This window comes from Ipomoea nil, unplaced genomic scaffold (assembly GCF_001879475.1).
Source record: "Ipomoea nil cultivar Tokyo-kokei standard unplaced genomic scaffold, Asagao_1.1 scaffold0302, whole genome shotgun sequence".
Classification (NCBI taxonomy): Eukaryota; Viridiplantae; Streptophyta; class Magnoliopsida; order Solanales; family Convolvulaceae; genus Ipomoea; species Ipomoea nil.
In genome coordinates, this window is record NW_017616730.1 from 193,649 (window position 1) to 221,164 (window position 27,516).

At 36.7% G+C, this 27,516-nt stretch overlaps 4 protein-coding genes and 1 long non-coding RNA gene across 6 annotated transcripts; 3 read left to right on the top strand and 2 right to left on the bottom strand.

The window, feature by feature from the left end:
• Positions 1-382: 382 nt before the first annotated feature.
• On the bottom strand, positions 383-11,717 carry LOC109159767. Its single transcript, XR_002050648.1, has 3 exons — positions 11,707-11,717; positions 8,754-8,756; positions 383-632 (listed from the first exon to the last, which is right to left on the bottom strand). It is a non-coding gene; the product is annotated as an uncharacterized LOC109159767 (long non-coding RNA).
• On the top strand, positions 641-2,918 carry LOC109159746 (probable protein phosphatase 2C 49). Its single transcript, XM_019307864.1, has 4 exons — positions 641-868; positions 1,346-1,519; positions 1,611-1,846; positions 2,092-2,918. Exons 1-4 carry the CDS (start codon positions 800-802, stop codon positions 2,660-2,662), a joined length of 1,050 nt encoding a protein of 349 aa, XP_019163409.1. The 5' UTR covers positions 641-799; the 3' UTR covers positions 2,663-2,918.
• On the bottom strand, positions 2,879-5,242 carry LOC109159755. The gene is made up of 7 exons (XM_019307875.1): positions 4,888-5,242; positions 4,677-4,776; positions 4,245-4,340; positions 4,064-4,116; positions 3,630-3,678; positions 3,209-3,256; positions 2,879-3,121 (listed from the first exon to the last, which is right to left on the bottom strand). Exons 1-7 carry the CDS (start codon positions 5,136-5,138, stop codon positions 3,032-3,034), a joined length of 687 nt encoding a protein of 228 aa, XP_019163420.1. The 5' UTR covers positions 5,139-5,242; the 3' UTR covers positions 2,879-3,031.
• On the top strand, positions 10,365-24,610 carry LOC109159735 (uncharacterized protein At3g06530). Of its 2 annotated transcripts, none has more exons than XM_019307848.1 (39): positions 10,365-10,715; positions 11,205-11,418; positions 11,533-11,628; positions 11,730-11,847; positions 11,935-12,108; positions 12,494-12,664; positions 12,859-12,914; positions 13,025-13,114; positions 13,200-13,345; positions 13,571-13,653; positions 13,758-13,871; positions 14,369-14,443; positions 14,641-14,809; positions 14,908-15,047; positions 15,147-15,239; positions 15,363-15,543; positions 16,168-16,265; positions 16,377-16,529; positions 16,621-16,774; positions 16,935-17,068; positions 17,242-17,323; positions 17,404-17,566; positions 17,697-17,772; positions 17,888-18,061; positions 18,173-18,244; positions 18,347-18,457; positions 18,794-18,883; positions 19,271-19,482; positions 19,579-19,771; positions 19,890-20,072; positions 20,326-20,421; positions 20,501-20,568; positions 20,638-20,989; positions 21,154-21,366; positions 21,728-22,408; positions 22,490-22,893; positions 23,225-23,477; positions 23,718-23,888; positions 24,014-24,610. In XM_019307848.1, the coding sequence occupies exons 1-39, from the start codon at positions 10,556-10,558 to the stop codon at positions 24,242-24,244; spliced, it is 6,444 nt and encodes a 2,147-aa protein (XP_019163393.1). In that variant the 5' UTR covers positions 10,365-10,555; the 3' UTR covers positions 24,245-24,610. The 2 variants fall into 2 exon arrangements, with proteins under 2 accessions (XP_019163393.1, XP_019163401.1); XM_019307856.1 differs by having other exon boundaries at positions 18,173-18,241; positions 18,353-18,457; positions 24,014-24,585.
• A 568-nt stretch (positions 24,611-25,178) lies between these two features.
• LOC109159789 (short-chain dehydrogenase reductase 3b-like) lies at positions 25,179-26,432 on the top strand. Its single transcript, XM_019307904.1, has 2 exons — positions 25,179-25,343; positions 25,476-26,432. Exons 1-2 carry the CDS (start codon positions 25,315-25,317, stop codon positions 26,281-26,283), a joined length of 837 nt encoding a protein of 278 aa, XP_019163449.1. The 5' UTR covers positions 25,179-25,314; the 3' UTR covers positions 26,284-26,432.
• Positions 26,433-27,516: the final 1,084 nt, after the last annotated feature.

Consider the following 27,516-nt stretch of genomic DNA (forward strand, 5'->3'; position numbering starts at 1 on the left):
AAATCGCCTTATAGACACTAATCTCTATGCCTATTCTACATAAAACTGAGACGGAAAGACCGAGTGATTCTTTCCTGCTTCCAGAATTTTATTTGTTTTCATGGAAGAATTTATAAATATTGCCATGATTTAGGTGATCAATATTTTATCACATATAGTTAGCAAAAGTCAACCACCCTAGGGAGGGGAGGGGGGGGGGGGAATTAAAGTCAAAGCGAAGACAGGGTCAAAGGCCAAAGCAGAGTGCAGAATTGGACCAACATCTCTTGGAATTGGAAGCTTCTTTCAATTAACATTTATGTGATGGCGAATGAAATAGCCTGCATCGTTATTCATTCATTACGTAACAATTACAATAATCAAATGCGATATGCGAGTAGAATTTTGATATATAGGGGATATATTTATTTTTAATTGTCTGGATGGACTAAATCCAACTCGACCGTACTGTACACGGGGAGGGGAGAGATTGCGTGTCCATATTTTCAACGGAGTAGCTTAGCGTGTGAACCCACCACCACCAGATACGTCGGCCTATATATGCAACTCCAACTCCAGCCCAACCACTATTATTCAGTTTGGTTCGCTTTTGAAAACAAAGAAAGTTCCAGAAATCGTCGTCTTCCTCCTTTCTGAAGATTCCGTTTCCGTCAAGGAAAAGTTCGGTTGCCTTCATCGGAGCCAAGAGAAAAGTAATAAAGCAGCAGCTGCAGTTTATTCAATTCTTTATTTATTTCAAGGAACAAAAAAACTCAACTCAGACAAACAAATAAATAAATCAAACAAGAAGAAGAAGAAGATGGGAGCTGAAGCCGAGATTATAGTCCAAAAGAGCCTCCCTCCCTTGGATGTCCCCTCTTCTGGCCTGGTATGTCTTTTTTCTTCCTGGTTTAATTATCTTCATTTCTGTATTTCAGCTTAATTTCTCTTTCCCCTTTTTCTGTTTTATTTGCTGAATTTTCCTAGTTATTTTTATTTGCTGGAGAAATAAACTAAACTATGCTGGTTAAAGTAGGAACTCTGAAATATTTGTTTATTTGCATCCCATTCTCTACAACCTGCTTGGATCTTGAAATCTACTGTGTACCGACCCTTAAATACTTGCAACAATTTGCTTAAAGCTGCTTTTACCTTGGTTTATACTACACACAAGGGTGAAAAAAAAATATCATCCTAGTTTAACCAAGAAGGAAGGAGAAAAAGGCACCAGCTATAACAAAAGTATCACGAGCTTAGAGCTTTTTTCTTTCCTTTTCTTATCATTATCATTATGCCCTCCTGATCTTACCATGGCACCTCTGAATTACTGCAAAATTGACACAAGCTCATGTCTTTAATTTGTTAGGATGCTAAACCCCAGGGCTCTGCTGTTTTGCAATTTGTACCCAGCATCCGGTCTGGTAGTTTTGCTGATATTGGGCCACGCAGATACATGGAAGATGAGCATATAATGATAGATGATTTATCTACACATCTGGGCTCACTTTCCACATTTCCAAAACCTAGCGCCTTCTATGGGGTAATTGTTATTTCTTCCCTAGCTATCACTGTAATCCCCCATTCTTGATCATTTAGTAGTGTGATTTAATACGGTGGGCTTATCATTGCAGATATTTGATGGTCATGGAGGACCTGAAGCAGCTGCTTACGTCCGGAAAAATGCCATTAGATTTTTTTTCAAAGATGCTAACTTCCCCCAGACTCCTGAAGTTAATGATGCTTTCTTAGGAGAGGTTGAGAATAGTCTGCGCAAAGGATTCCTGCTTGCAGATCTTGCTCTGGCTGATGAGTGTAACGTTAGCAGTTCTTCAGGAACAACTGCACTGGCAGCTGTTGTATTAGGAAGGTAAGGTGCAATGCCTTTTGCAAGCATCTAAAATGAATTGTGGACAACATAATTCTTTCCTTATCTTGGTTTAATTTCATTTTCATGTAAAGGATTTTTGCTTTCAACTTAATTTTGATTTTTTGAAAATCACTTTAGGAAGTAGTCTGGTCATAAAATTTGGTAGTAGAACTGAACTAGACATGTTGTGGTTGGCAAATTATATATGTTTTGTTCCCTGTGCCTGAATATTTGATCCTTTCCAGGCTTTTAATGGTAGCCAATGCGGGAGATTGTAGAGCAGTTCTTTGCCGGAAAGGAGAGGCATTTGATATGTCTCAAGACCACAGACCGAATTATGCATTAGAGAGAAGGCGGGTTGAAGAGTTGGGTGCATTTATTGATGATGGTTATCTCAACGGTGTTCTATCAGTGACGCGGGCATTAGGGGACTGGGACATGAAACTGCCTCGTGGATCTCCATCTCCTCTAATTGCAGAGCCTGAATTGAGACAAATTCTTCTGACTGAGGATGACGAATTCCTCATAATTGGTTGTGATGGGATCTGGGATGTTATGTCAAGTCAACAAGCAGTTAGTCTGGTGCGCCGAGGGCTGAGAAGGCATGATGACCCTGAACAGTGTGCAAAGGACCTTGTCATGGAGGCCCTCCGCTTAAACACATTTGATAATCTAACAGTGATAATTGTCTGTTTTACGTCCTTTGATCATCCCGAGCCATCACCAACCCGCAACCGAAGATTAAGGTGCTGTAACTTATCTGCGGAAGCCATAGGCAGCCTACGAAGCTTGCTAAATGGGAATGGCAGCAGCTGAGTGTAGACAAATTTTAAATATTGCCCTTATTATTTCGCCATTGGGGAGGGCAAAACTGTTTGCATGTAGCAATTTTGTTAGGTGCTTCTACTTGGACTTGGAGGAGTGTATACATCTGAATTGGTTATGTGTAATAATTCAATTCCTGTAGTATTTTTGGCTATGGGGGAAGGGGGTAGGCAGCTGCGTAGCTTAGATACCCATTTCTCTTGAGTCTTGATGTACAGTACATAATAAGATACATACAATTAACATACATTCTGGTCCTTTTAGGTATCTATTGTGTTGGTTGAGCTGTTCTCGTACCTATTTTTTACACATAATGTGACATAATTAAATGTACATATTTAATGTTCCAGCCAACAAATCTTATTGCTGTGCAGCTGCGTGACCTTTGGCAAATTTAGCAAATCGTTCCAACCCGCGGACCAGTAAGCTTTCAAGGAAAGGTTGCAATGCCTGGACAAACAAATACAAAAACCTTACATCTCCACCCTCTTTCAAATGGAACATAGTTCATGTTAAATAAAAGTTTGGAATCCTTACTGATGCCACTGGAGTCAGCAATGGAGGAACTTCATATGAAACTGTTAGCTGAAATAACAAAAAACATAATCAAAATATAACTCGTCTGATTTGTAGTCGGCTGGCACACATTGATGAAATTAAATGACCAAAATTTGCACTAATTTAGGACACAAGATCATCCCTCACTGTCTAAAAAACCTTTCTTTACATATTTGTTCCTTGCAAACATATATTCCCCTTAAATGACCACTACTCGAATATATGTTTCCAATGAAGAGAAAATCGGCAGTCATAATTTTTCTTTTAGAGAAAAAATAAGCCAATGAAACTCTAAAATGTTAAAAACATAATCTTTTGTTTTTTTGAAAATAAAGGAACTCATTCATTTAATCATAAGCTGAAGCGATTACATAATCTTTTGTTTTAAAAAACGACTTACTTCAATAGTACATGATGAAGCACCTTTAGGGTAAAATCGAACAGCCCCTCTGTCATATACAAAAGAATATGGTATCAACTGAAAGTAGAGACAGTTCATAGCAAAAGCATGAACTATCTAATCACATTTGTTAATCAAAGAAGCATGTGTAGTAATTAAATTATGGATCACTTCCTATCTCTTTGTCTCTACTTGAGCTGGAGAATAAATAGTCCAGAAAAATCATTATTCCATACTAAGAAAGTGTGTAAACTGTAAAGTTAACTTGCAGAGGCAATGGACTGATACAATCTTCTTAACTTCCCTCATTTTTGTTTTGTAAAAAGCAAAAGTCTATCAAATAAAGATTATAAAAACACCAGCTCTAAAAGCACCAAACGCTTAAAAGAGAAAATATTTAACATCAGAAAAGTTGACCACATAACATTCAGTACCTATTAGGAAGACCTTCGAGAGATCTCCAGTGAATCTTCTGGTTTGGAATAGGCTGCTCAAGAACAGAAAATTAAAACACCAGCAGAATAAACATGAATGGCAGCATAACAACGTGCATATATATAGATAATAAAAAAGTTTATGGGAGAACAAGAAGGAGCCAATTGAAGGCAGCCTTACTTGCATATTACGGGCAAGCCATGAGAATTCAATATCCTGTCCAAATGCTTTATACTTGAGAGACCATCGAGATAGGTCAGGCTTGTCCTCCAAAATCTGACAGTAGAATCTAAATCAAGTTCCCTTAGTGGAAAATTCCAAAGGACGATGGGTGATGTTGGTGTTCTAACTAATATATATATAGAATGAATGTATGAACTATATCTGAGAAGTACTGCACGTCAATTTAATTTGATCAATAAGATCTATAAAAATCCAAGCTTTAAGATAGATAGAAGGAATTCTTACAAACAGAAAAACGAAGTCTCAAGAGTCAAGAAGTTGTATAATCAAACTTTGTTATAACTAATACCAAGCATTTAGTCCAGTGGCATCTTGATATCACTAAAGCAGCTAAAAAATCGAATGAATACATGATATTCTAGCGCGCACCTTAACAGATGAAATAAAAGGCATCCACTGAGGAATGGCTTCACGATCAGCATAGCATTTATAAGCAATTGAAGTGGGCACATCTACGTCCATCTTCACCCTGCAATTATCAGATCAATTAGCCTTCAAAAATCAGACTCAGTGAACACAGATTTATAATCTCATGGAAAAATAAATATACTCCAAGGTAGATAACAAAGGGAGGAATTACGTGCAATCTTGCCATTCCATGACAGGGGATAAGAGGGGTTTAATTCTGAGGCCTGAGGGCGAGGGGTGAGAGACCTTCCGGCAGAGGAAGCCATGGTTGCTGTATCTGCTGATAAATGAAGACGAGATTGCAGCTGACTTTCGTGAGCAATGAGTGAATAACGGAACGGGAGTTTGGTGGAGATTAACAAGGCGGTTTAGCGAGGCAGCGGCGGGAGCCGGAACAGGTACGACAGCTGACGTTGCAGACATTCCGGCGCGGTGGAGAAGTTATCAGTTGGGTTAACGACCAACAGCTGACGATAGGCGGCGAGCTTAAGCCACGTCAAAACTCTGGCCGATTGCTCCTTTTCTGATTTTGACTTTGGACGGCTATGATGAAAACAGAAATAACACGTCATATGATCCAACCAATCAGGATTTTTAATTGTTAGATATTGCAAATTTTAATTTGTTATTATTGTCCTTTATCAATTTTTATTATCTTTTCATTTCAATTTGGCTATAAATTAGTCTCAAACTATTGATTTTTTTTTCTGTGGTCCTCTAGTTAAATATCATTTTATTAAATATTAAATTTAAGGGTAATAATGTCTCATTTTTAGTTCTTCACAACTAGTATTTTTTATACGCAATGCGTAAAAAACAGGTGTCAAATATTAATACATTATATTAAAAATTTTTAAATTTATTTAGATTTTAGATATTTAAATTATTCTAAGTAATAATAATAATGTAAATCATTTTTATAAATGATATTTATATTTATGTAATAATTAACATATAACTCAAATATTTAATGTGTATATATTATTATTAATGAAGAAGATAAGAAAATATATGGTGGATGCATGTGCATGGTAACAATAGTGGAAAAAGATAACGGAAGTTATAACAGTAGAGGTATGTTTGTCTAAAATATTTTAATGTACAACCTTTATAGCATAATGTACAGAAAAAAAAAACTTAACGGAAAAAATGGACATAAATCAGGGGTATAACTTTCATTCACACTTATTATGTTTTTAGATGATGAACTTAATGTATTAAATTTATGAACTCAATTTGTTCATCTCAACAACACACTAATTTTTACATTATTATTTTTAAATTTAATATTTATTAAATGAATATTTAACTGAATGACCAAATTTGGAACAAAATCAATAGTCAATGAACCATGTATGGTCATATTGAAAGTCGGAATTGGAAGCACAAGTCAGTCACCAATATGATTGTATGCAGTTCGGAATGAGGAAACACGACGGGCGGTCGAAATGCTTGGGCTAAGCAGTTGTACGTAGGGGTGGTTGTAGCTCAAGAATCCGATCGCAAGAAAGCCTGTTGAGAACTGATTGTTTTTATCAATAATGATCTGCCCAGGGGCCTGACTCCTCATCGCGACGCCTTGGTTGTTGCCATTGACATACAAGGAACCATGGTCAAACGGGTCATAGTTGACACAGGGAGTATTGTGAATGTGTTGTACTTTGAGACTTACAATAAACTAGGATTACCCATGGAGCAACTGTGCCTGGTCAATAACTCCCTAGCAGGATTCACCAGTGACTGGTAGTGGCCCCATGTAAGGAAACTTGAGATGGAGTTCGTAGTGGTCAGTCTGAGTTGTGCGCATAATGCGATCCTCGACCCACCAGACCTTGAGGATCTAGGCGCATAGGTCTCCGTTTCGCACTTGTGTATGACATTCTGCACGTCAGCGTAGTGCAGTGTGAACATAATATGGCAGTGAATTGTTATTTGCAAGCATGTCGCATAATGGGAAAAAGAGATGTGTGAGTAAATACTATCGCTCACTAATCGGAATAGTGGGCCCTCGAACGCCTAGGCCGGCGGTAGAGCTAGAGGAGGTCGCATTTAATCTTGACCGCCTTGAGAGACTGGTGAAAATTGGGATCGGGTTGATAAACGCGATTAGCAGTCGATCATCCAAGTGTTGATGGAGTATAAGGAAGTCTTCACATGATGACCCGAAGATATGCCCTGGGTAGATCGGTCGATCATCACCCATCGCATGTTGATTGAACCTAAGCTCAAACCGATCGCTTAGAAAAAGCGCTAATTGTCAAACGACCGGAGGGGCTTTGTCAGGAAAGAAGTAAAGACATTACTAGCAATCGGTCATATTCGAAAAGTAAAATACTCTGGTTGGATGGCCAACGCGGTGTTTGTACCCTTGCCGTGCGACATGACAAATGTGCGTGGACTACACTGATTTGAATACGGCTTGCCCTAAATACCTTTTTTTTTTTTTGCCCTGAATTGACCAACTGGTCGACGAAACAGCTAGCTGCGCCTTGTTGAGCTTCATAGATGTCTTTCAATGCTACCACCATATTTACATGCATGAGTCAGACGAATAAAATATTGCTTTCATTACACCAGACGTGGTATATTACTATAGAGTGATGCCCTTTGGTCTGAAACACTGGTCACCTATATGCATGGTGCCCAAGCTATTAAAAAGCTTGATAGGCAGGTTTATGACTGGCTATGACATGGTGATTAAAAGCAAATAAGAAGGAGACCACGCGAAAGGATATGCCTGATTGCTTCAGCATCACGAGAAGGTGCAACCTATGCCTAGACCCAAAACAAAAATGTGCCTTCGCAGTTCGGGGTGGGTGGGAGTTTTTAGGGTACATGATAACCAAGCGGGGTATTGAGCCCAATCCGAAAAATGTGAGGGCTATATTGGATATGCAACCACCCATGAATATCAAATAAGACTGACTAACTGCCCGCCTGGCAACACTCAGCTGGTTCCTCTCCAAGTCCGCCGACCGCGCCCTACCATTCTTTGAGGCTATGAATAAGCGATAAGGGTTTCAGTGACCATATGACTGTCAAGCTGCCGTCGAGGAATTGAAGAAATGTCACTTGTTGCCTCTGTTATTATCAAAACCAAGAAAATGTGAAAACCTATTATTATACATGGCTACCTCTTAGAAAGCCATTGGGTCGATTATAGTCCGAGATGAGGAAAATGCGCAACACCCGATTTACTACGTATATCAAACCCTAAAGGGAGCATATAATAGATATTCCTCACTCGAAAAAAAAAAGTAGTGTATGCTTTGATCGTAACAACAAAGGAAGTTTGTCCCATACTTTCAAGCTATCAAGCTATAATTATTACAATGATACACTGTCTTCTATGTGTTTAACCCAAAGCTTATTTGTTGTAGTATAAATTTTAATTTATTATTCAAAATATATATTACTTTAATTAAATTTTACAATTTATTAAATAAGCTTTGGTTGATCTAATAAAATTGATAGGAAAAAGTTAATATTTTAAAATATTAACGAGAGTTTAAAACTTCAAAGATGAATAATTCGCATAATAATGACAATTGAGGTATCAATCATGTACACCATGATAACTTATGAATTTGTACATTGTAATTTCAGTGCATAACTCTTTAATTATTCTTAGACAACATCAATAAGTTTATTATAGTCATGTCATTTTTAATAAAAATAAGTTAAGTTTTACTGACTCATCAATATCTCATTAAGAATACATAATTTATTTTAATATGAAAATTGTTAGGACATAATTTTTAGAGTAAATATCCGAAATGGTCCCTCGACTATAGCTAAATTCACAAATTGGTCATCGACTTTCAATTTCAACCAATTAAGTCCTTAACTTTGCAATTTTGACACAATTTGGTCCTCCATCTATTTGACCGTTTGTTGACCGCGATCTTTGAGGATATATATGTAGTTTCACGTGCAAAGCTAAAGAGAACGCTCTTGGAGGTGACATCGTTGTTTCGGATGGGGAAGTGCTTCTCCGCTTGCTGCTTGGGGATCACGAGCCGGTTCAGCTTAGAGAACGCTCTTGGAGGTGACAACGCCGTTTTGGAGGGGGGAAGTGCTTCTCCGCTTGCTGCTTGGGGATCTCGGCCGGTTCAGCTTGCCTACATTGCTTGGAGTCACGGCTTTCTCGAAGAGCCACTCCAGGGACTTCGGCGATCTATCTATCAAAAGCTATAATCTCTCCAGCATTATGGGGTACAGCGTCGACAGTGGATTCAAATGTAACAGTGCGGTCTAGAAATGCAACCGGAATCTTAAAAAACCGATGATGGACCATGAAATTATATATATATCCTAAAAAAACGCAGTCAACAAACGGTCAAATAGACAAAAGGACCAAATTGTGTTAAAATTGTAAAGTTAAAGACTTAATTGGTTGAAATTAAAAGTCGAGGACCAATTTGTGAATTTAGCTATAGTCAAGGGACCATTTTGGGTGTTTACTCTAATTTTTATTATCGATTATAATTATATATATCAATATTCATATTTACTACCACTTTTATTACAACAAGTTGAAAATATTCATTTTGATTATATTGGAATTAATTATTGTTACTTATATTAATTAATTTTGATATTTAAAAATTATAATAAGTATTTATTTTATTTATTTTAATTTTCATGTTGAATATTAATTTAATTGCACAATTCACGTATTATAATTAGTTAGATATATTAATTATATTCCTTATTTGTTAATTGTTACAATTTAAAATATAATTAAATAATAAAATTAAGGGAAAATCACACTTTTTATCCCTGAGTTATATACTTATAGCATTTTTTTCCCCTCAATTATTTAGGTAAGCACATTAGTCCCCTTAATTATTCTAAAAGTGGTGTTTTTTCCCTTAATATATTAAATTGACATTTATACCCTTAAAGTAAACATTTTATTTATTTTATTACTCCAACAAATTATTGCGTATACGTAGGGATGACCACGGTTCGGTTTGAATTGAACCGGATACTAAAGCAATCGAATTAATAGTTTACGGTTATAATTCAGATCTAGAACTCAATATTTAAATGTCAATTTATTAAAATTATGTATCAAAAAAATTGAATCTTGAACCGTGAACCAGCGGTTCCGGATCTGATTCGCGATTTTGAACCGTCTTTATTTTAAAATTTTATTTTTTATTTTAAAATAGTCTAAATTCAACAATAAATGTATTTTTTTTTTTTTTCAGTTCGGAACATGAACCGTCCGTTCCGGTTCACGATTTTAATAAACTCTAAATATCGAATTTCGATTCTAAATTGTAATTGGAATATTTCGGTTTGGTTGCTATAGTGTTTGTTTAGTTTGAACCAAATTATGGTCATAATTTGTTGGAGAAAAAAATAAATTAAATATTCAATTTAAGGGTAAATATGTCCATTTAACATTTCAGCGGGAAAAACAGCCACTTCAATAATTTAGGGAGAAAAAATGCTATAGGTATATAACTCAGGGGAAAAAAGTGACATTTTCCTTAATATTTTTCAATAATTAATTTTTCACATGAAATCAATATTTTCAAGTTTTTTTTTTTTTTTTTTTTTTTTTTTTTTTTTTCATGAAATTAAAAATTCATTCTTAAATATTTTTACGCAAGCCCTAAGTACACAGTAGGGTTCTAAATGAAATTGTTTTTGACCACCTCAATGGCACACCGCTCAAACCTAAAACCCTAAACCCGTCGGTGAAACAGGGTTTTTGCATCCACAGGGCAGGAAAGGTCCTTTTGATAAACAAAACTCCACTGCGTCTAGCCAAGAAACAATCAAAGGAGGAAACTGTGTTCTTCTGTCGTTTTGAAACCAGAGAAACAATGGCGACCTCAATCGTTTCACAGCTTCAGGCAATCAAGTCTAAAGTGTTATCGGATTCAGCGCCGCAGAAACAACCCTTTACACGGCCCTCAGTCCTATTCAGCCCAGAAAAAGCTGCTGACTACGACATAAACACCATTCATAGCCTCGCTCTCTCAGGTTTATCTCACTTTTGCAATGAATAAGAAGAAAATACACAACTCCAATTCAAGTTGTAGTTAAAAACTAAGTTTTGCTTAATAACTAGAATTTCATACTCCAATAGCAGAAAGTTGCATTAGGGACGCAGCTTTTCGGGGATTGCCTCAATTTTAGCAGTGCAATTCCTCCATGCTCGTTGTACTTTTACAATTATTGTTCATGGGTACATATATTGTCTTTTTTTTTTTTTTTTTTTTTTTGTTTTTTTTTTTGTTTTACTAATTTGCTTAATCCTTTAAGATAAGTTACTGAAAGTCTAAAGAAGAAATCTTTAAATAATGAGTTGAAAGAAAAAAAGCTTTATTGTAAACATTTGTCTATTAAATAATGAGTTGAAAGAAAAGAAAAAAGCTTTATTGTAAACCTTTGTCTATTGCCATTCTTTTGGTGGTTTTGTCCCCGTCCCCTAAATTATGCATTTGATGACATTTGTTATTTACAATTCAGGTCTGGATTCCCTAATAAACACTGACGAAAGGTTTGGGAATTACAAAAATGACTTATTTAGTCACAAGAGTAGAGATTTGGATAGAGAGTTGATGGGCATTGAGGAAAACAACAGAATCAACGCATCCATCAATTCATATTTGTGGTTATTGTCTGGATATCTTGAATTGCGTTCGGCCATGTTGACACTAGAATATTTGATTCGAAGATACAAGTAATTCTTCAGTTTTTGTTGTTTACAAAAAATTATTCATAAGATTCATATTTGATTGTATTTATTGGCTAGTTCCTTTTTGTGACCTAATTTACTTTAATTGTGAAATTACAGGATTCATGTCTATAATAAGGAGGAGTTAATTTTATGTGCGCTGCCTTACCATGATACCCATGCATTTGTTGACATTGTGAAATTAATAGACACAGGGTAAAGCAAATTTACATTATATTCTAACACATGTTATTTGGCAGTTCTGATTATGCTTTTGCATGCATGACAATAAACTTTGTCTATTACCCTTGTTGCAGAAACACTAAATGGAAATTTCTTGATGATGTTAAGATCACTTGTGCACCACCTTCCAGGAAGGCTATCGTGCAACAATGTGTCCGTGACTTGGGGATTTTAGATGTTTTGTGCGACTACGTAAGTACTAGTGATGCTCATTATCTGATCACTTGTCAGCTTGTCAGTTTGCTATTTGTCATGAATCTGAAAGATTTGCATTATTAGGCAACAAGAGCAAAGAAGATTAAGCCATCTAGACCTGTAATTGGCTTTTGTACAGCAGTGGTTGTTGAGGTGTTGGGCTCTCTAATGACTGTAGACAATGATGTGGTAAAGAGAGTTCTACCATATGTTGCTTCTGGACTTCAACCTCATGGTAAAGGAGGACGTGATCAAAAGGTTTGTTATCAAGTTTAAACCACTAAAACAATTAGCCTCTATGTCCCTTGTTCTTGACCTGTGCTAAGTATCTGTTGTGTATTTTTTGTTTGTTTTTGTTTTTGTTTTGTTTTTTTGTTTTTTGTTTTTTGTTTTTTGTTTTCCCCTATTCCCTCTTGTTTCTAAGGAGTTATAGATGTTGATAAATGCTGGATAGTTTAATTTGTATCTTGTATGGGTTGGATATGTTGTTTGCACATGCCTGGTTGCAATGTTGATGGGTGTATTTCCATGTTTCTACAGGAAATTTTCTTTTGTTTAAGGTGAACCTATTGTCTTTATGTATTTAACATTCTTGTGGATTCAACATCACGTCTAATTACTTTCTGACCTGATTATTGCTTAGGCTGGTGCCTTGATGATTGTCAGCTTGCTAGCTTATAAGGTAGCCCTGTCTCCTAATGCTGTCAGAAGCTTGATTCGCTCCCTAGTAGATGTGGCTTGCAATGATGCAAAGGATTCAACTGACTTACGGTCGTTTCGCATGTCTTTTATGGCCTTAGTTAACCTTGTCCAGGTATTATTAGAATATTTGTTGCATGGATGTTACTTGTGATGCGATATTGCCTTCTAAAAGTCCTAGGCTCTTCTATATCTTATTCTGTGCTCTAGAGCTGGCTTATCTCTTTTGCTATAGATCTTAAATCTGTTGTATTGACTGAAACTTGAAATTTAAGTCATCTTACTTTTGTTTGAACTTTCCTGTTTCAGTTGCAGTCTGTTGAAATAATTCCAAAGAAGAGCATGGGTATTCTAAATGAGATCAGGTAGTATTTACTAGACTTGTACTTATAGAACCTACCAAATTCATAGTTCTCTTTCTGTTGATTTCCTTCATATCTAACTCATCCATATTGCGTCTGGTTTTGATTTGAAGGGATATATCGGAATTTCTCAATGGGCTGACAGAAGAGTTCAACATTGACAAATTCTTGGGCGTGCTCTTGGACTCCCTTCTTGAGTACAGGTTGAAATTTAGCCAATTAATGATTTTACACTACTGTAATGTGTTTCTGTTTGCTTTGGTCTAACTAACCCATATTATCTTCCAGTTCTTCTGATGATGCATTCCATCAGACTTTATTAGCCATAATTGAGACTGTTCCTGTGAAAAGCTTACTTGATCGCATAGTTTCAAAGCTGCTAAATACGCATTTGAGGACATTTAAAAACAGTGATTTAACTGCCTCCAACACAGGTTTGCACTTTTCTGAGATTGGAATTCTTAATTGTAAAATTTTCTAATTTGCATCAACATATATGGAGTATTTGTTAATTATCCTTCCAACATGAATTGGCTACGTTCTACAAATTCAAACAAGTTTACAAGTGTATTAATTATTATTTAAGATCAGATATTTCAATTCTACTCTTCCTCTAACTGCTGTGTAATCTTGCTGTTTTCTTATAAAAATGATGACAGGAAACCTTGCCAGGCAGATGATGGTATCATTATATAAGAAGTATCCATCTGAGTTGCGAAAAGCAGTTCACAGATTCCTACAGGTTTAATTGGTTTTGATTGTGCCCCTTTCTATCCCACATCTCTCTGTTGTCTTTGTTGTTTTCTATTCCTGAGATTCCTCCTTTAAATTAATGCCAAATTGCAGACCAAGAAAGAGGCGTCCTGTCATGAAACACTAAGCCAGATGCTAGATGAGAATATGGAGTTTTCACATACATTAATTGATTCAAAAGTTTGGTTTTCCTTGGAACATCCAAAGGTAATAATATTTCTCTCTTAAAATATATATTCGTATTTCTTGGAACCACTTAGAATGAATGGTAAGTATGACCAATGTCATCTCTTGTTTCTTCCTAATGATGCATTGGGCTGGTACAACTTGGTTATATTGAAATAAAGGGTGAAGAATAAACTAATTGACGGATCAACAATGATAGTGATAGACTGGGTTAATCTGTTAATGATTTTTGCACTGAGGATGTCACACAAGTTCCATTTCTTAGCATAGACTGCCTGTTTACCAATAAAGTGACCAGGAAAGATAATTCTGGCAGAATTGAAGTGTCTAGCATCATATGGTTGCACATACTGACATACATGTTTTGGCTGGGCATTCTAAAACTTCTTTCCCTCTTATATAATATATATAAATAGAATATCAGTATTTATATCAAAATACAGGAACCTATACCTCCTGGGATACAAATCACCTATTATTGGATTGGATCTACTTTTAATTTTACATTTGGTCAACAGGCAGAGATTCGGCATTCCACCATTTTGGGTCTGGATGTGCCCAGTTTGCTAAATGACAAGGCTGTTGGTTCTCCGGTAATGTGTTCTTTTCCTCTCCCTCATTTTGGGTGCAAAGTTGGAGTTTGTTTAATTACAGTTCCCACATATTCTTCACTTCTTCATGAGTTCACACCTCTGGTTCTGTCTTATTTGTAGTCTATTTGCATTTTGAGTTGAGATTCATAGTATGTGACAATATCTGTTGATAAAATGTTTTTTCTCCTGTCATCCAGAGGTTTGATACTATTCAAGATGCAATATCACGGAGGCTTTACGATGATGACCTAAGTGTTGTTAAGGCAGTTTTAAATGTAGAGGCACTGTCTGAAATAGTAAATCCTTCATTTCTTCTTGATGCAGTTCAGAATGTGCTTTGGAGATGCATTGGGCTTTTAACATCTAGTGAGTTTGATTTTGCCTGAATGTGTGATCCATTGTGTTCTCATTGCAAACATTTTCACAGATATATGCTATTTGTTAATGTTCATATTGACATATAGGTGCAGAGCACAAATCTTCTCTAGCAGTTGATGTTGCTGTGTCTTGCCTTCAACATGCTGTGAAAAGTTGCCAGGAAATTGGCTCATTTGCCAAAAAGTTTGCAACACTACTTTTCCCCTTGATCTTAATTGTTCCAAAGGTTTATTCTAAAATCATGTTTTACTACTAACTAGTCAACATTGAAAGATCGTTGATCTTGTAGTTTGGTTTTTATATTTTATTTTTTCCTCTAATGCAGACACATGAATTAAATAAGACGGCCTTGAGAATAGCCAAGGAAATAAAGTGGCCTTTGTATACCAATCTTGTCTCTTTGTCAGAGCAGAATAAGGTGATGTTTTGTTCAAACACTTATCTTTCAAATGTGTTTGTGTGTGTGTGTGTGTGTGTATTCAAGAAAGTCTCTTTTCTGTTTTGCCTTTAGATAATGATTTTTTACCTAAAATAAATGTAGAAATGGGATGTTGGATGCATATCCTCAGTAAATGCAGAAAATATCCGCATTTTGGCAAGAACATTCCTTATGCATATTGGAGATTATCTGCCTTGGCTGGTTGAATGCTGCAATGCATCAGAGCTGTCAAAGACGTTGTTCTTTTTGGTTTTATCAGAACTACTTGTGTTGCCAGAAATAGGTACTTGCACTCAATTAATTTTTTACTGTCTGGATTTCATTTTTATCTTTGATGGTGGACAAATCCAATGGTTTCATAGTTTGCCTGTCTAAAAATAATAGTGCGTTTCATATGGTTATGTTAGTCCTTGTTTACACATGAAATGGAAGTTTCATTAATGTTTGTCTTGTATATTTTACGGGGATGGATTCTGAATATTCATTTGTTTTTGTTTCCTAAAAATCCTTTTATCAGAAAGACTTGGTAACTAGTATTCTCTTTTAGCAGTATGCATATTGTGGTGCCTTGTGGCTTGTGCTTTAGTTAAGATGCCTGTATTTATACATGTATTACTCTGTTTAGAACAGACTCTGGCTAGTTTGGTCCTTGACCTAGATAAGGGACACACTTCAATGATATTTAGATTGTTAAGAAAAACAGAGTCATTCTTCCTTTCTAATTTTTAGCTAACTTATGAACTCAAGCGTTATCTGCAAGTCCATGTTCGTTCTCTTTGTTTTAGTGTTTTTTTCTTCTTTCTTGGTATGGATTGTATCTTATATCTTTAGTTTCGTATGGCCTGATTTTATATTTATATTCCAAAGTTGTATTTTTTTCAGCTTCTTTTCATTTTATTTATTTCAGGGGATCAATTTTTAACATTGTTCAACACCTTCTTTCCAATACTTAAAACTCAGTGGGAACTAGTGATGTCTTCAGGGGACGTTTTATCTGCAAGCCGGGTAAAACAAAGTTCTTTTTTGACACTGTTATCAATCATATTTAGGGTTTTATTCTACTTCTCTTAACTGTTTGACTAAATCTGCTGGTTCCCAATCTTATGTAATCTACAGTTTAACTTGGGCATGTTGGATGGAGACCACAAAGGGTTCTTGGAATGCATGAATGGAACTAAGATAAAAGAATTGAATGCTGAAATGCTTATCTGTTTGTTTTGGAGGTTACTTGAGGCTTTTATTGTGAAAGCACCGGAAGATGTATCATTGGTTTGTGAAATTTGCCTTTCCTCTTTCCTTGTTAGGTATTTGTTTGTTTTTATTATGACCTACTCTATGTGATCTTATGTTCTGTTTGCAGGACAAGAGTGGGAAGTGGGTATCCTCTCTTCAGGATCTACTTGTCTTTTTCATGTCCCAATCAAAATATAATTTCAAGAAACACTGTGATTACATTGTTACAAAGTGCAAGATCCCTCCATCTCACTATCTTTCAAAACTCTTTACAGAAGAAGGTCTTAATCTCAGCTTTCTCTAATCCTTAATCGTTATCCTGTTTCTCATAAAGCTCATAGTTTCTTGATAACGATCTGGCTCTTTTTGGGTGTAACAAAAAATAAGAACAGATGGTTGTTTTCGAAAGAACACTAACATATGTAGTTGTCCTTTTGTCAGGATATTCATCTGCTGTTCAAATTAAGTGTCTTTATTGTTTTTCATATCTTTGTATGCAAATGGAGGAGAGCCTTACGTTTCAACTATGTGCCGAATTTCCTTCACTTCTTGTTCCATTATCAAGTGATAATCAGGTTTAATTTCATATATTTATTCCCTTTTTTCAGTTATATCAGTATTCAGTATGGAGTTTTTGAAGGAATGGGGGCAGTTTCCAAAAATTTAAGCATTTTGATGTTTTAAATTAATCTTCAGAACAATAAATCCGGACTAGTCTATTCTAATACTTTTCATCTTCTATGGCTAGGATGTGCGGATGGCAGCCATGAGTTGTATTGAAGAGCTTCTCACTATGTGGTCACGTGTTAATTTCTCCCGATCTAGAAATGGTCTTGCACTTTCTTCTAGTGATTGTTCATTTTATTTGCTTTCCAACATGTAGAATTCTTCTAACCCCAAAAGCTGACAGGCCTTCATGCTGTCTGGGTTAATTTCCTTGGAGAATTGTTGGTCTTAATGGTTCAGCAGAAGAAGCTGATAGTCTCAGACAAGAATGTTCTCCCATCCTTCTTTACATCCCTGCTAAGCTCCTCCAGCCAGAGCCTTTTAGTGAAACAGGACATTGGAAAGAGGTTACTTTACCATTTATGAGTTTTGTGCTTACACTCTGAAATCTGAATGGTGTTGGCATCATTACTTCAAATATAGTTTGAAGAAATTGAATTATTTCTAATTACAAGGTTTGTTTACATAATTTTTCAGATTTGAACAGACCACAAAAGATGATATTTTAGCTTTCATTTTACGATCTGCTCTAGGACTTTCTGCCTATGCGAAGGTTAGTCTCTATGATTTGGTTGTTTGATATGCGAAAGTACTGTATTAAACTGGGTATGGAATCTTTATATGGTACTCGGAAATTGATTTGAATGTTATTGAATTTATTGTCGCAGCTAAGAATTCTGTTATTGCTTAAAGGCTTGGGAAGTAGGGTAATGTGTATTGCTGGTGTTGAGTCATTTCTTTGCGATCTTCTGAAAAGGCGCCACCAATATCATTTTGGGTATGACAAGTCATACCCTAAATTGTCAAAGGTTGAAGTTAACATTCTTTGCCTTCTGTTGGATGTAAGTTCAAATATAAACCAATCTTTTATGGTTGATACAAATTTCCTTTTAAACCTTACAATAAAATTTGAGTCATTTTTTTTTTTTTTTTAAATAATAATAATCTTTCAGATTTGTACTACCCCTTCTACTTCTGTTACTGGGCATGACTTTAAAGACCTGATATTGAAGGCTTTGCAGGTTTGTTGCCTTTGTCTCTGTATACATTTTCCCTATCTTATGTGTTTGCTAGTCTCAAATATTTTTTGAACTTCCACTTCATATAACCTGTTGTCATTGCCATGCTTGCAGTTCAGCGCTGTGCCCTCTGAAGACCCTGCTATTGTAGAGCCCTGTATAACTGTTCTGAGGAATCTTACCAATTCACACTATGGAATTTTAGAAACCACAACTCAGGTTCTGTCTAGAATCTGAATAATTGTTCCTGATTACCCTTGTCCTTAAGTGCTATTGTGTCTATGTATTGTTGGATGTTGGAATCGAGAAATTGTTTATGGGATTGCCAGTATTCTCCAGACTGCCGCAATTCTTTGTATTGCAATTTATTTTAAAAAAATTATTTTTATTTATTTACCAATTTCCATTGCAATTTTGACTTATTTTTTCATTTAGGTTCATAACATCTATTCTGATACTCCATTCATTCAGGAGTTATGAATTGCCAATTTACAAAATAGTTTTTAGATATTTGTTCTTTGGAAAGTTGTGTGATTCAGTTTGTTGTTTTTGCAGGAGCTTCTCTTTCGAGACCTTGTGTGTCTGTTCCGGAGTGCCAATAGTGAAATACAAAATGCTAGTAAAGGGGCTTTGCTGCGGATTAATGTTTGTTCTCTCTCTCTCTCTCTCTCTCCATCCTCTCCTCCTATAAACATCCATCTAGATTCATCTGGATGTACTTCCCTTTGCCATAACGTATCTATTTTTTTTTGGAGTATAGTTATGCTATCAATTGCCTATCTTTTGATCCTTTATCTAAATATTGTTGAGTTTTCATCCTAGCTGTAATAACTTCTTAGGAGTTTCCATTTTCTAACCAGAATTTTGACTTCCCTAGTTATAATCTTATGAAGCAAAATTTTAATCAATCTGAGGATTCTTTTCTTCTTTCCGGGAATAAGCTTGGAGTAATTATTTCATCTGTAATGTAGGTTTCTTAAACATTGATTTCTCTTTGGCTAAATCTCACTACTGATTTGTTGATTCTTTCAGATTAGTTGTTCCATTGTTTCTCGCATGCTTGATTTGATATCAAATCAGAACATTAACAGTATTTGCTCTGCATATGCAAAGAGAAAAAGAAAGGAAGCAATCCATCACGATTTCGATGCTTGTTATGATTTGAATCTTAAATTAGAGGACCCATGTGCTTTTACTAGCTCTCTACTAGATGTTTTACTGTTGAAGAAAAATATGAAGAACAGGTTGGCATTGGTTTGACTTTATTTATTTCTATATTCTGTTATATCTGAGCTGCAATTTGTAATGTATGCTCACTGTAACCAATATTCCTTGTGTAGAATATCTCTTGTGGGTCCGTTGTTCAAGCTTCTTCATAAGGTCTTTATGGACAATGATTGGATTCGTTTGGCAGCAGACTCGGATACAATTTTGCTAACATCTTGTTCTCAGACTACTTCTAGTGCTGTAATTCACATTCAACAAACAGCACTCCTACTGTTAGAAGATATTGCTACTTCAATCACATCCAAGGTTCTGCCGGTTCCCTTCCTTTCCTGTTGTGCTTCGAGATGGTTTTCTAGATATTGCTGCAAATGCTTTCTTTTCTTTCTTGGGTTTCCTTATCAGTGGCTAATATTGACTTTGACAGGATGGCGATGGTGTAGAATTTGATTTGGAATTGCTAATCAAATGTGCCCGTCTTGCAAGTGATGCTTTGACCCGCAATCATGTTTTGTCATTGTTATCTACTATTGCAAAGGTCATGCCCGACAGAGTTTTGGACAACATTTTAGATATTCTGATTATCGTGGGGGAAACTGCAGTTACACAGGTTTATCTTTGAACCAAGTTTTGAGCTTCGTTTTCTTTTGTCCTTTTCTTTTTCAAAGTGATTTTCTACAGTTTTTTTTCCCCATGCTACACACTCACAGTTCATGACTTGTACTACCCTAACATAACATTTGAAATGTTGATTCAATTACGTTATGGTAACCTTTATTCAAAATATTATGTTCTATATGTTACTATTGTATTTATTAAATAGTGGAGAAGTTTTACAAAGTTGATGGTTTTTCTTCTTTCAGTGGGACAGCTATTCTCAACGCGTCTTTGAAGACCTCATTTCTGCTATTGTGCCATGTTGGTTGTCTAAAACTGACAGTATGGATGCATTGCTACAGGTATTGTGGTACTTGGAATATCCCCCCAATAAACTTTCAATAGTTTAGATACTGATACATTAACCTCTTACCTTTCCAGATATTTGTGAATTTTCTGCCCAAAGTGTCTGAACATCGGAGGCTTTCAATTATTACGCACCTTTTGAAGTATGATCTCATTTTGTTTTGAATTTTGATTCTCTGCCATTAGCTTCTGCTAACAATCTTCTTACACAGGAACTTAGGCGAGAATACTAGTTTGGGATCACTTTTCTTCCTCCTCTTCCGTTCCGTCATCTCAAGAAAGAGTTCGTCTTGCACTAGTGGTGCCAGTCCTTCTTTGGGTTATATAACCTCTACAATTAGTATGGAATGGGAGTATGCATTTGCTGTGTTGTTGTCTGAGCAATATCCATGCACAGTATGGCTTCCCTCCATTGCCATTCTGCTTCAGAAAATAGGAATAGATTGTGAAAGTGAAGAATTGTTTATGGTCTTGGTAGTTGCAGAGCATTTTGTTTCAAATAAGCTGCAAGATCCTGAAATTGCCTTTATGCTTGATTCTGGAGATGGCTCAGAAAGCATTCAGGTTTGCATCTATTGTTAATTCAATTTATTGCATTATTATATGTGCATTGCTAGAATTCTTTAGTGATATTGTTTTGAATTTTTCTTCTTAAATTTTTTTACTGTGTTTTGAAAGTATTTTGTGCTTTATTCTTGAATGACAATTCTTATGTTTCTTGTTTGCAGCCATCAATTGGTGTAATTTTGGAAAAAATGGTCTCTCATCTGCAACTGGTGGAATCCAATGGAAAGCAGATGAGTGCTCCTCTAATCAGGAAGGAACTGAAGGAGCGCATACGCTCTGTCTTAAAGGCAATTGCAAAGTGCCTCAGACCATCAATATACTTCAAAATTGTTATACAATTACTTGGACATGCAGATATTAATGTCAAAAAGAAGGTAAAAGAGTTCAGATATTCCTTCATTTTTAATAAACTCTCTTTACTATGCAGTAGGACTGTAGGAGCATAGATTTTTAATTGTTTGTTTGTTTTTTTTTTTTTTTTTTTTTTTTTGTTGTTATTATAGATTCTATTCCATCATTTAAAAAAATTATTTTTTTATTTTCTCTGATGCAAGTTCAATGACTTGTGTTCATATGACTATTAATTAATTAATATGACAGTATTGAGCTTTTTCAATGGGAATATAATAGCATTTGATATTTTATTAGTTGCTTTTTACTTGTCTCAGCAATTCATCTTCTTAATGTTTGTATTTAATTTCTAAATGTGCATGTAAACATTTCATTGCATTGCAGGCTCTTGGGATTTTGTGTGACACCGTGAAGGCCACTGGTGTCATAGATGCAAAGCGTGGGAAAAAAGAACTAACTTCAACCTCAAGAAATTCATGGATTCACCTTGATGAGGATTCTTTGGAAGTCTTTAACACGATGTGTTTAGTAATACTGAAGTTTATTGATGATCCTGCAAGTGACTCAAGCACTCAATTGAAACTCGCAGCAATTACAACAATTGAGGTTTTAGCTATCAGATTCCCTTCAGATAATTCAGTCTTCCACTTGTGCCTTGCATCTGTTTGTAAAAGTATTTGTGCAGACAATTCTGCTGTCTCTTCAGGTTGCCTTCGTACAACTGGTGCCTTGGTCAATGTGTTGGGCCCAAAGGCACTACCTGAGCTTCCATGTATAATGGGAAACCTGATACGGAAGTCTCGTGATTTCTCTAATTCTCTAACATCAATTTCTGATGAAACTGATAGCAGGTCTATTGCATTATCAGAATTAAGTGGCTCTCTATTTATGTCTATTCTTGTTTCCTTAGAAGCAGTTGTAGGTAAGCTAGGTGGTTTCTTGAGTCCATACCTGGGGGATATTCTTGAACTTCTTGTATTATGTCCGCAATATACATCCACAACAGAAGAGAAGTTGAAGATAAAAGCTGATGATATACGCAGGCTCATAGCGAGTAAAGTCCCTGTAAGTGTCTGCAAAACATTTGATTTGACATTGGCTTGATATCTTGAATATCTTTTTATATTTACTCGATGTTTTTATCAGGTTCGACTTTCCCTTCCACCTTTGTTGAAGATCTACTCTGATGCTATTAGTTATGGGGATTGTAGTATATCTATTACTTTCAAAATGCTTGGGGACCTGGTCACTACAATGGACAGACCATCTATTGGTGGCTATCATGCAAGGATTTTTGACTTGTGTTTGCAAGCTCTTGATCTTCGTCGTCAGCGCAAGACTTCTGTTAAAAATATTGAGCTTGTTGAGAAAAATGTAATTAATACAATGGTGGTTCTCACTATGAAGTTGACAGAAACGATGTTCAGGCCTCTTTTCATGAAGAGTATTGAATGGTCAGGCTCAAATGTGGATGATAATGAAATAAGGAGGCCAAATGATCGCACTATTTCTTTCTATGGCTTGGTAAACATGTTGGCTGAAAGTCATCGGTGAGTCCCTTGGTTGTTTTTGTTTGGTATATTCTCCCTGCATTGCTAGAATTTTTTGGTTTAAAGGATAAAGAATTAGAGACAGTGATGTACTGATGTGGCTACCATTGAACACACACACGCAATCAGCACCATCCCCTAGTGCATGGCTGCCTCTCTTCTAACAAAAAGGAAATTTGAAACTTCTCTTGGAATTATTACTTATCTGAAACACTTGAATCACATGACCTAGGTCGATGAGTTAGCCATGTGCTCTCAACTGATTGGTAGGTCATCTATTTAAATGTTTGAATAAATTTTGATGGAATCTTGTTTTCAAACATGTTGCTAGGTCATTGTTTGTCCCATACTTCAAGTATTTGCTTGACGACTGTGTAAGACACCTCACTGATGCTGAAGATGGAAAAATTGTTCTTGCCCCAAAAAAGAAAAAGGCCAAACTTCTAGAAGTGAACAAGAAGGATGCAGGATGTGGTTTATCTGTTGAAATGTGGCATTTAAGAGCACTGATTTTGTCTTCGCTGCAAAAATGTTTTCTTTATGACACTGGAAACCAGAAATTTCTTGACTCTTCCAATTTTCAGGCAAGTTACTAGATCCCCATTTACTGCATGCTCAATGTTTGGATATTGTGTTGAAGGGGGGTTTTAGTGAATGTTGGGGATTATTATTATTATTATTATTATTATTTTTGGGTATTCTTTCGAAACAGTTGTGTTTTACCTTAAAGCATATAGTTGCAGCCTGGTGTTTTAGGTTTGTAATTATCTTGGCAAGAGAGCAAATTGCGTTTTGGTTAATTTACGCACCATGTGTTTGTTCAGGTCCTATTGCAGCCTATTGTGTCGCAGCTAGACATAGATCCACCAAGTTTGTTAGAGCAGCATCCAAGTGTGCCATCTGTGAAGGAAGTTGATGACTTGTTGGTTGCATGTGTTGGTCAAATGGCTGTCACTGCTGGGTCTGACCTCCTGTGGAAGCCATTGAACCATGAGGTTAGTAGTTGGTCTCTTACTCCCTCCGTCCGGTCCCAGATAAGCAATGCAATGCATTGCATAGGAGAGTTGATAGGTTTTAGATGGGTGGTGTTATGAGCGAAATGTTAATTTTGTAATTTCAGGTGTTGATGCAAACTCGAAGCGAAAGAATTCGTAGCCGCATATTGGGGTTGAGAATCGTCAAGTATTTGGTGGAGAAATTGAAAGAAGAATATTTACAGTTTTTGGCAGAAACAATTCCATTCCTTGGTGAGTTGCTGGAGGATGTAGAGGTGCCCGTGAAATCCCTTGCACAAGAGATTCTTAAGGAGTTGGAATCAATGAGCGGAGAAAGCCTTGGACAATACTTATGAGAACTTGGCTTGGCTTGGCTTGTGTACACTAACCAATTATAGGCTTCACTCCAGTATAATATAATATACGGAGTAAAAATTTTGAGATGAAAATTTTCGTTTAAATTTGGGTAGTACAAGTGCAGTGCATGGCACAAACATGTGCATGTGCATGTGCTTCCCACTTTCCGCATACCTCTCACCATAGATTTGCGTGCTTGTCTGTATTAAAAAAATTTATTTTAGTTTCTACAACTACTTAACCTTACACCATAGATGTTGATGGGGGGAACAAAATGTAGGGTGAATTCTGAGTCAAATGTCCATTCATTGAATGCAATAACACTTTTAATTCACAATAACCTATTAAAGTAATGCATTTTGATTATATAATAATAGGGGAGTACTGACTCCCGCATTTTGAGGAGCTGACTTTGAAAATAATAGTATGCTTCCTAGCTAGTGCTCCTATACTCTATACTAGCCTACCCATTCAACTTAATTACACTAAACTAGCTCCTCTGAAACCCCTGTTCAAGTGAGGTAATCGCAAGTTGCTCAATACTTTTTAACTTGTTATTGATTGTATTGTACTATTGAATTTTACTTTGCAAAAAACTCGATAGGGAAAAGAACAAATGCTAATGAAAAGAAAAAAAAAAAACAGCCTAGTGGTAAAAGCACAAAGGTTAATTAGAGTTGAGTAAACTAATGAGTGGATGTTAGATGGGGGGCAGAGTAGTAATAAAGGTTGCGACAAAAAATGTGAGGGAAGCCAATTTTCATTTCTCGAGCCCTGCATGCATGCGGGAGTTGCGTTTAATGCTTAATGCTTTCGTCAAATATCACTTTTTTTTTTTTTTTTTTAACCCTAAATTAAAAGAAAAAAGTAGTGGCTAGTGCATAGTGCATACATGCATACTGACTGCTATAAATACTTGGTTGCTGCGGGCGTCTAATCTGCACCCTCCCTCTGGCCTCAGTTCATTTCAGCTCCACCCACCAAAGTCAACAATCCATTTTCATCAACTACTTAATTAAGGCAAACGTTTCCGGCCATATATAATTAAGCACAAACTACAACTTATATTATGTCGTCGACGACCACCACCACATCTAGGTGAACTCCGATCCATATATATGCATCTACTCTTTTATTATTCGTATAATAGTAGTATAGTTGCAACTCAAAACTAACCGCCGGGCGGGCGGGCGTAAGTAAAGTAGTGATTATATATATGCATGCATGCAGGAGGTTGGAGGGTAAGGTAGCACTTATTACTGGTGCGGCCAGCGGCATTGGGGAGGCGGCGGTGAGAGTTTTTGCAGAGGAGGGTGCATTGGTGGTGGCGGCGGATGTGCAAGATGAGTTGGGACATCGACTCGTCCAATCCATTAATAATAATAATAACTCAGCTCAGGCTGAGGTTTGTTATCATCACTGCGACGTAAGAGACGAGAAGCAGGTGGAAGAGACGGTGAGTTACGCGGTGAGTAGGTATGGAAGACTGGACATATTGTTGAGCAACGCCGCCATAATGGGGCCCATGGCCGGCATCATGGAGCTTGACCTCCAAGGTTTGGATGACACGATGGCAACCAACGTGCGTGGTGTGGCGGCAACCATCAAGCATGCGGCTCGGGCAATGGTGGCTGGGAGAACACGAGGGTCCATGATATGCACGAGCAGCGTGGCGGGGTGCTTGGGAGGCTCCGGTCCTCACGCTTACACAACCTCAAAACACGCGATTGTGGGTCTGGTGCGTTCTGTTTGCAGCGAGCTGGGAGCTCACGGGATAAGGGTTAACTCTATTGCCCCCTTCGGTGTCGCCACTCCGTTGTCCTGCAAAGCTTACGGGTTGGACCCAAGTCAAGTGGAGGCAAACACCTCTGCCATCGCCAACTTGAAGGGGATTGTTCTCAAGCCTGCCCATGTCGCCAAGGTTGCTTTATTTCTTGCTTCCGATGACTCTGCTTACATTAGCGGCCAAAACTTGGCCGTTGACGGTGGATATACGGTGGTTACCCACAGCCCCGCCCACTTCATCCCATCCGATTAATTAATTAATTACTTAGCTAGCTTCCCATCCCTCAGCTCATCCTTAATTCCGTGTTTGGATTACCTTACCTGTACTCCATCTGCATGCATTAATTATTTTGAAGTCAACGCCTGCAGAATTGAATTGCTTGCATGTGCGTTTCCTTGTAATCAGCAGCATCTCATCTCATGCATTTTAATTTTTTTTGAAACCAAAGCAACGGACATTATATTATTAATAAGGAGAAATGATAAGGGGGGCATGCTGGCAGCAGTGCAATCGGGGTTGGAGTTGAGTTTCTATGTTTAATGCATGCATTATTCCTGCCTGCCACTGTCCGATGCTGCTACTGCTGGCTGCTCCAATCCAAATAGGCTTTTATCATGAATCATTCTGCTTACTAATAAATTTTTTCAGATCTTTTTCCTTTTCTAAGTTTGGATATGTCTTAACTCTTTAATGAAGTTTCTGGTTTTCAAAAAAAAAAAAACAAATTTGTTCATGTTTGCAGAGGGAGCATAATTTTATGTGGAAGAGTATTTTTGGTCTTAAGATAAGTAGATTCTACCAAATAAGTAAACGTTGACACTTCTTTTTCCCTTTTTCTCATCTTCTCTTTCAAAAGCTCCTCAAAATCTGTTTATTGAAGATGCTCTATAAATGCAATTTTTAAAACCTGGCCTGGCCTCCATTTTCACATTGATCAATCAATCAAATACCGCAGTGATTGATTACTCTAAAATCCACAGCGTATGTGCGCATTCACATCATTATTAAGCCTTCCCTCCCCCAGGAGGAAAGCATGAAAGAGGGAGTATATGTATAACCCCAGAAGCAGCCCCCTCTCCTCCTCTCGAAATCATTACTATCTCAACCATTCAACAACCCCCCTCACTTCATTGGCTGGTCTACAGCCAAAGTTCTGATTAGTAATATAATTAACTTATTAATCAATTTTGATCACTATTAGTGGTTTGACTTGTAACAAGTTATGCTTTCAAAGGTTAAAATTCAAAAAATTACTAAAAGAAGCTAATCATTTTGTATTACAACTGATGGGGATAATTCTCCGAACGTCATGCCTATACGGTGATCGGTTTCAGCCGACCTATTTAGCATGCTTTCCCGATCACTTAATGCCCACCTAGCTCCGCCAGAGGAGGGATTCGGAAAGGACTTCACGAACTCGGGAAAACTGACCTTTTTAGGTCAAACCAACCATCTAGTGCCTCTTAGCATGTCACAACACACTTA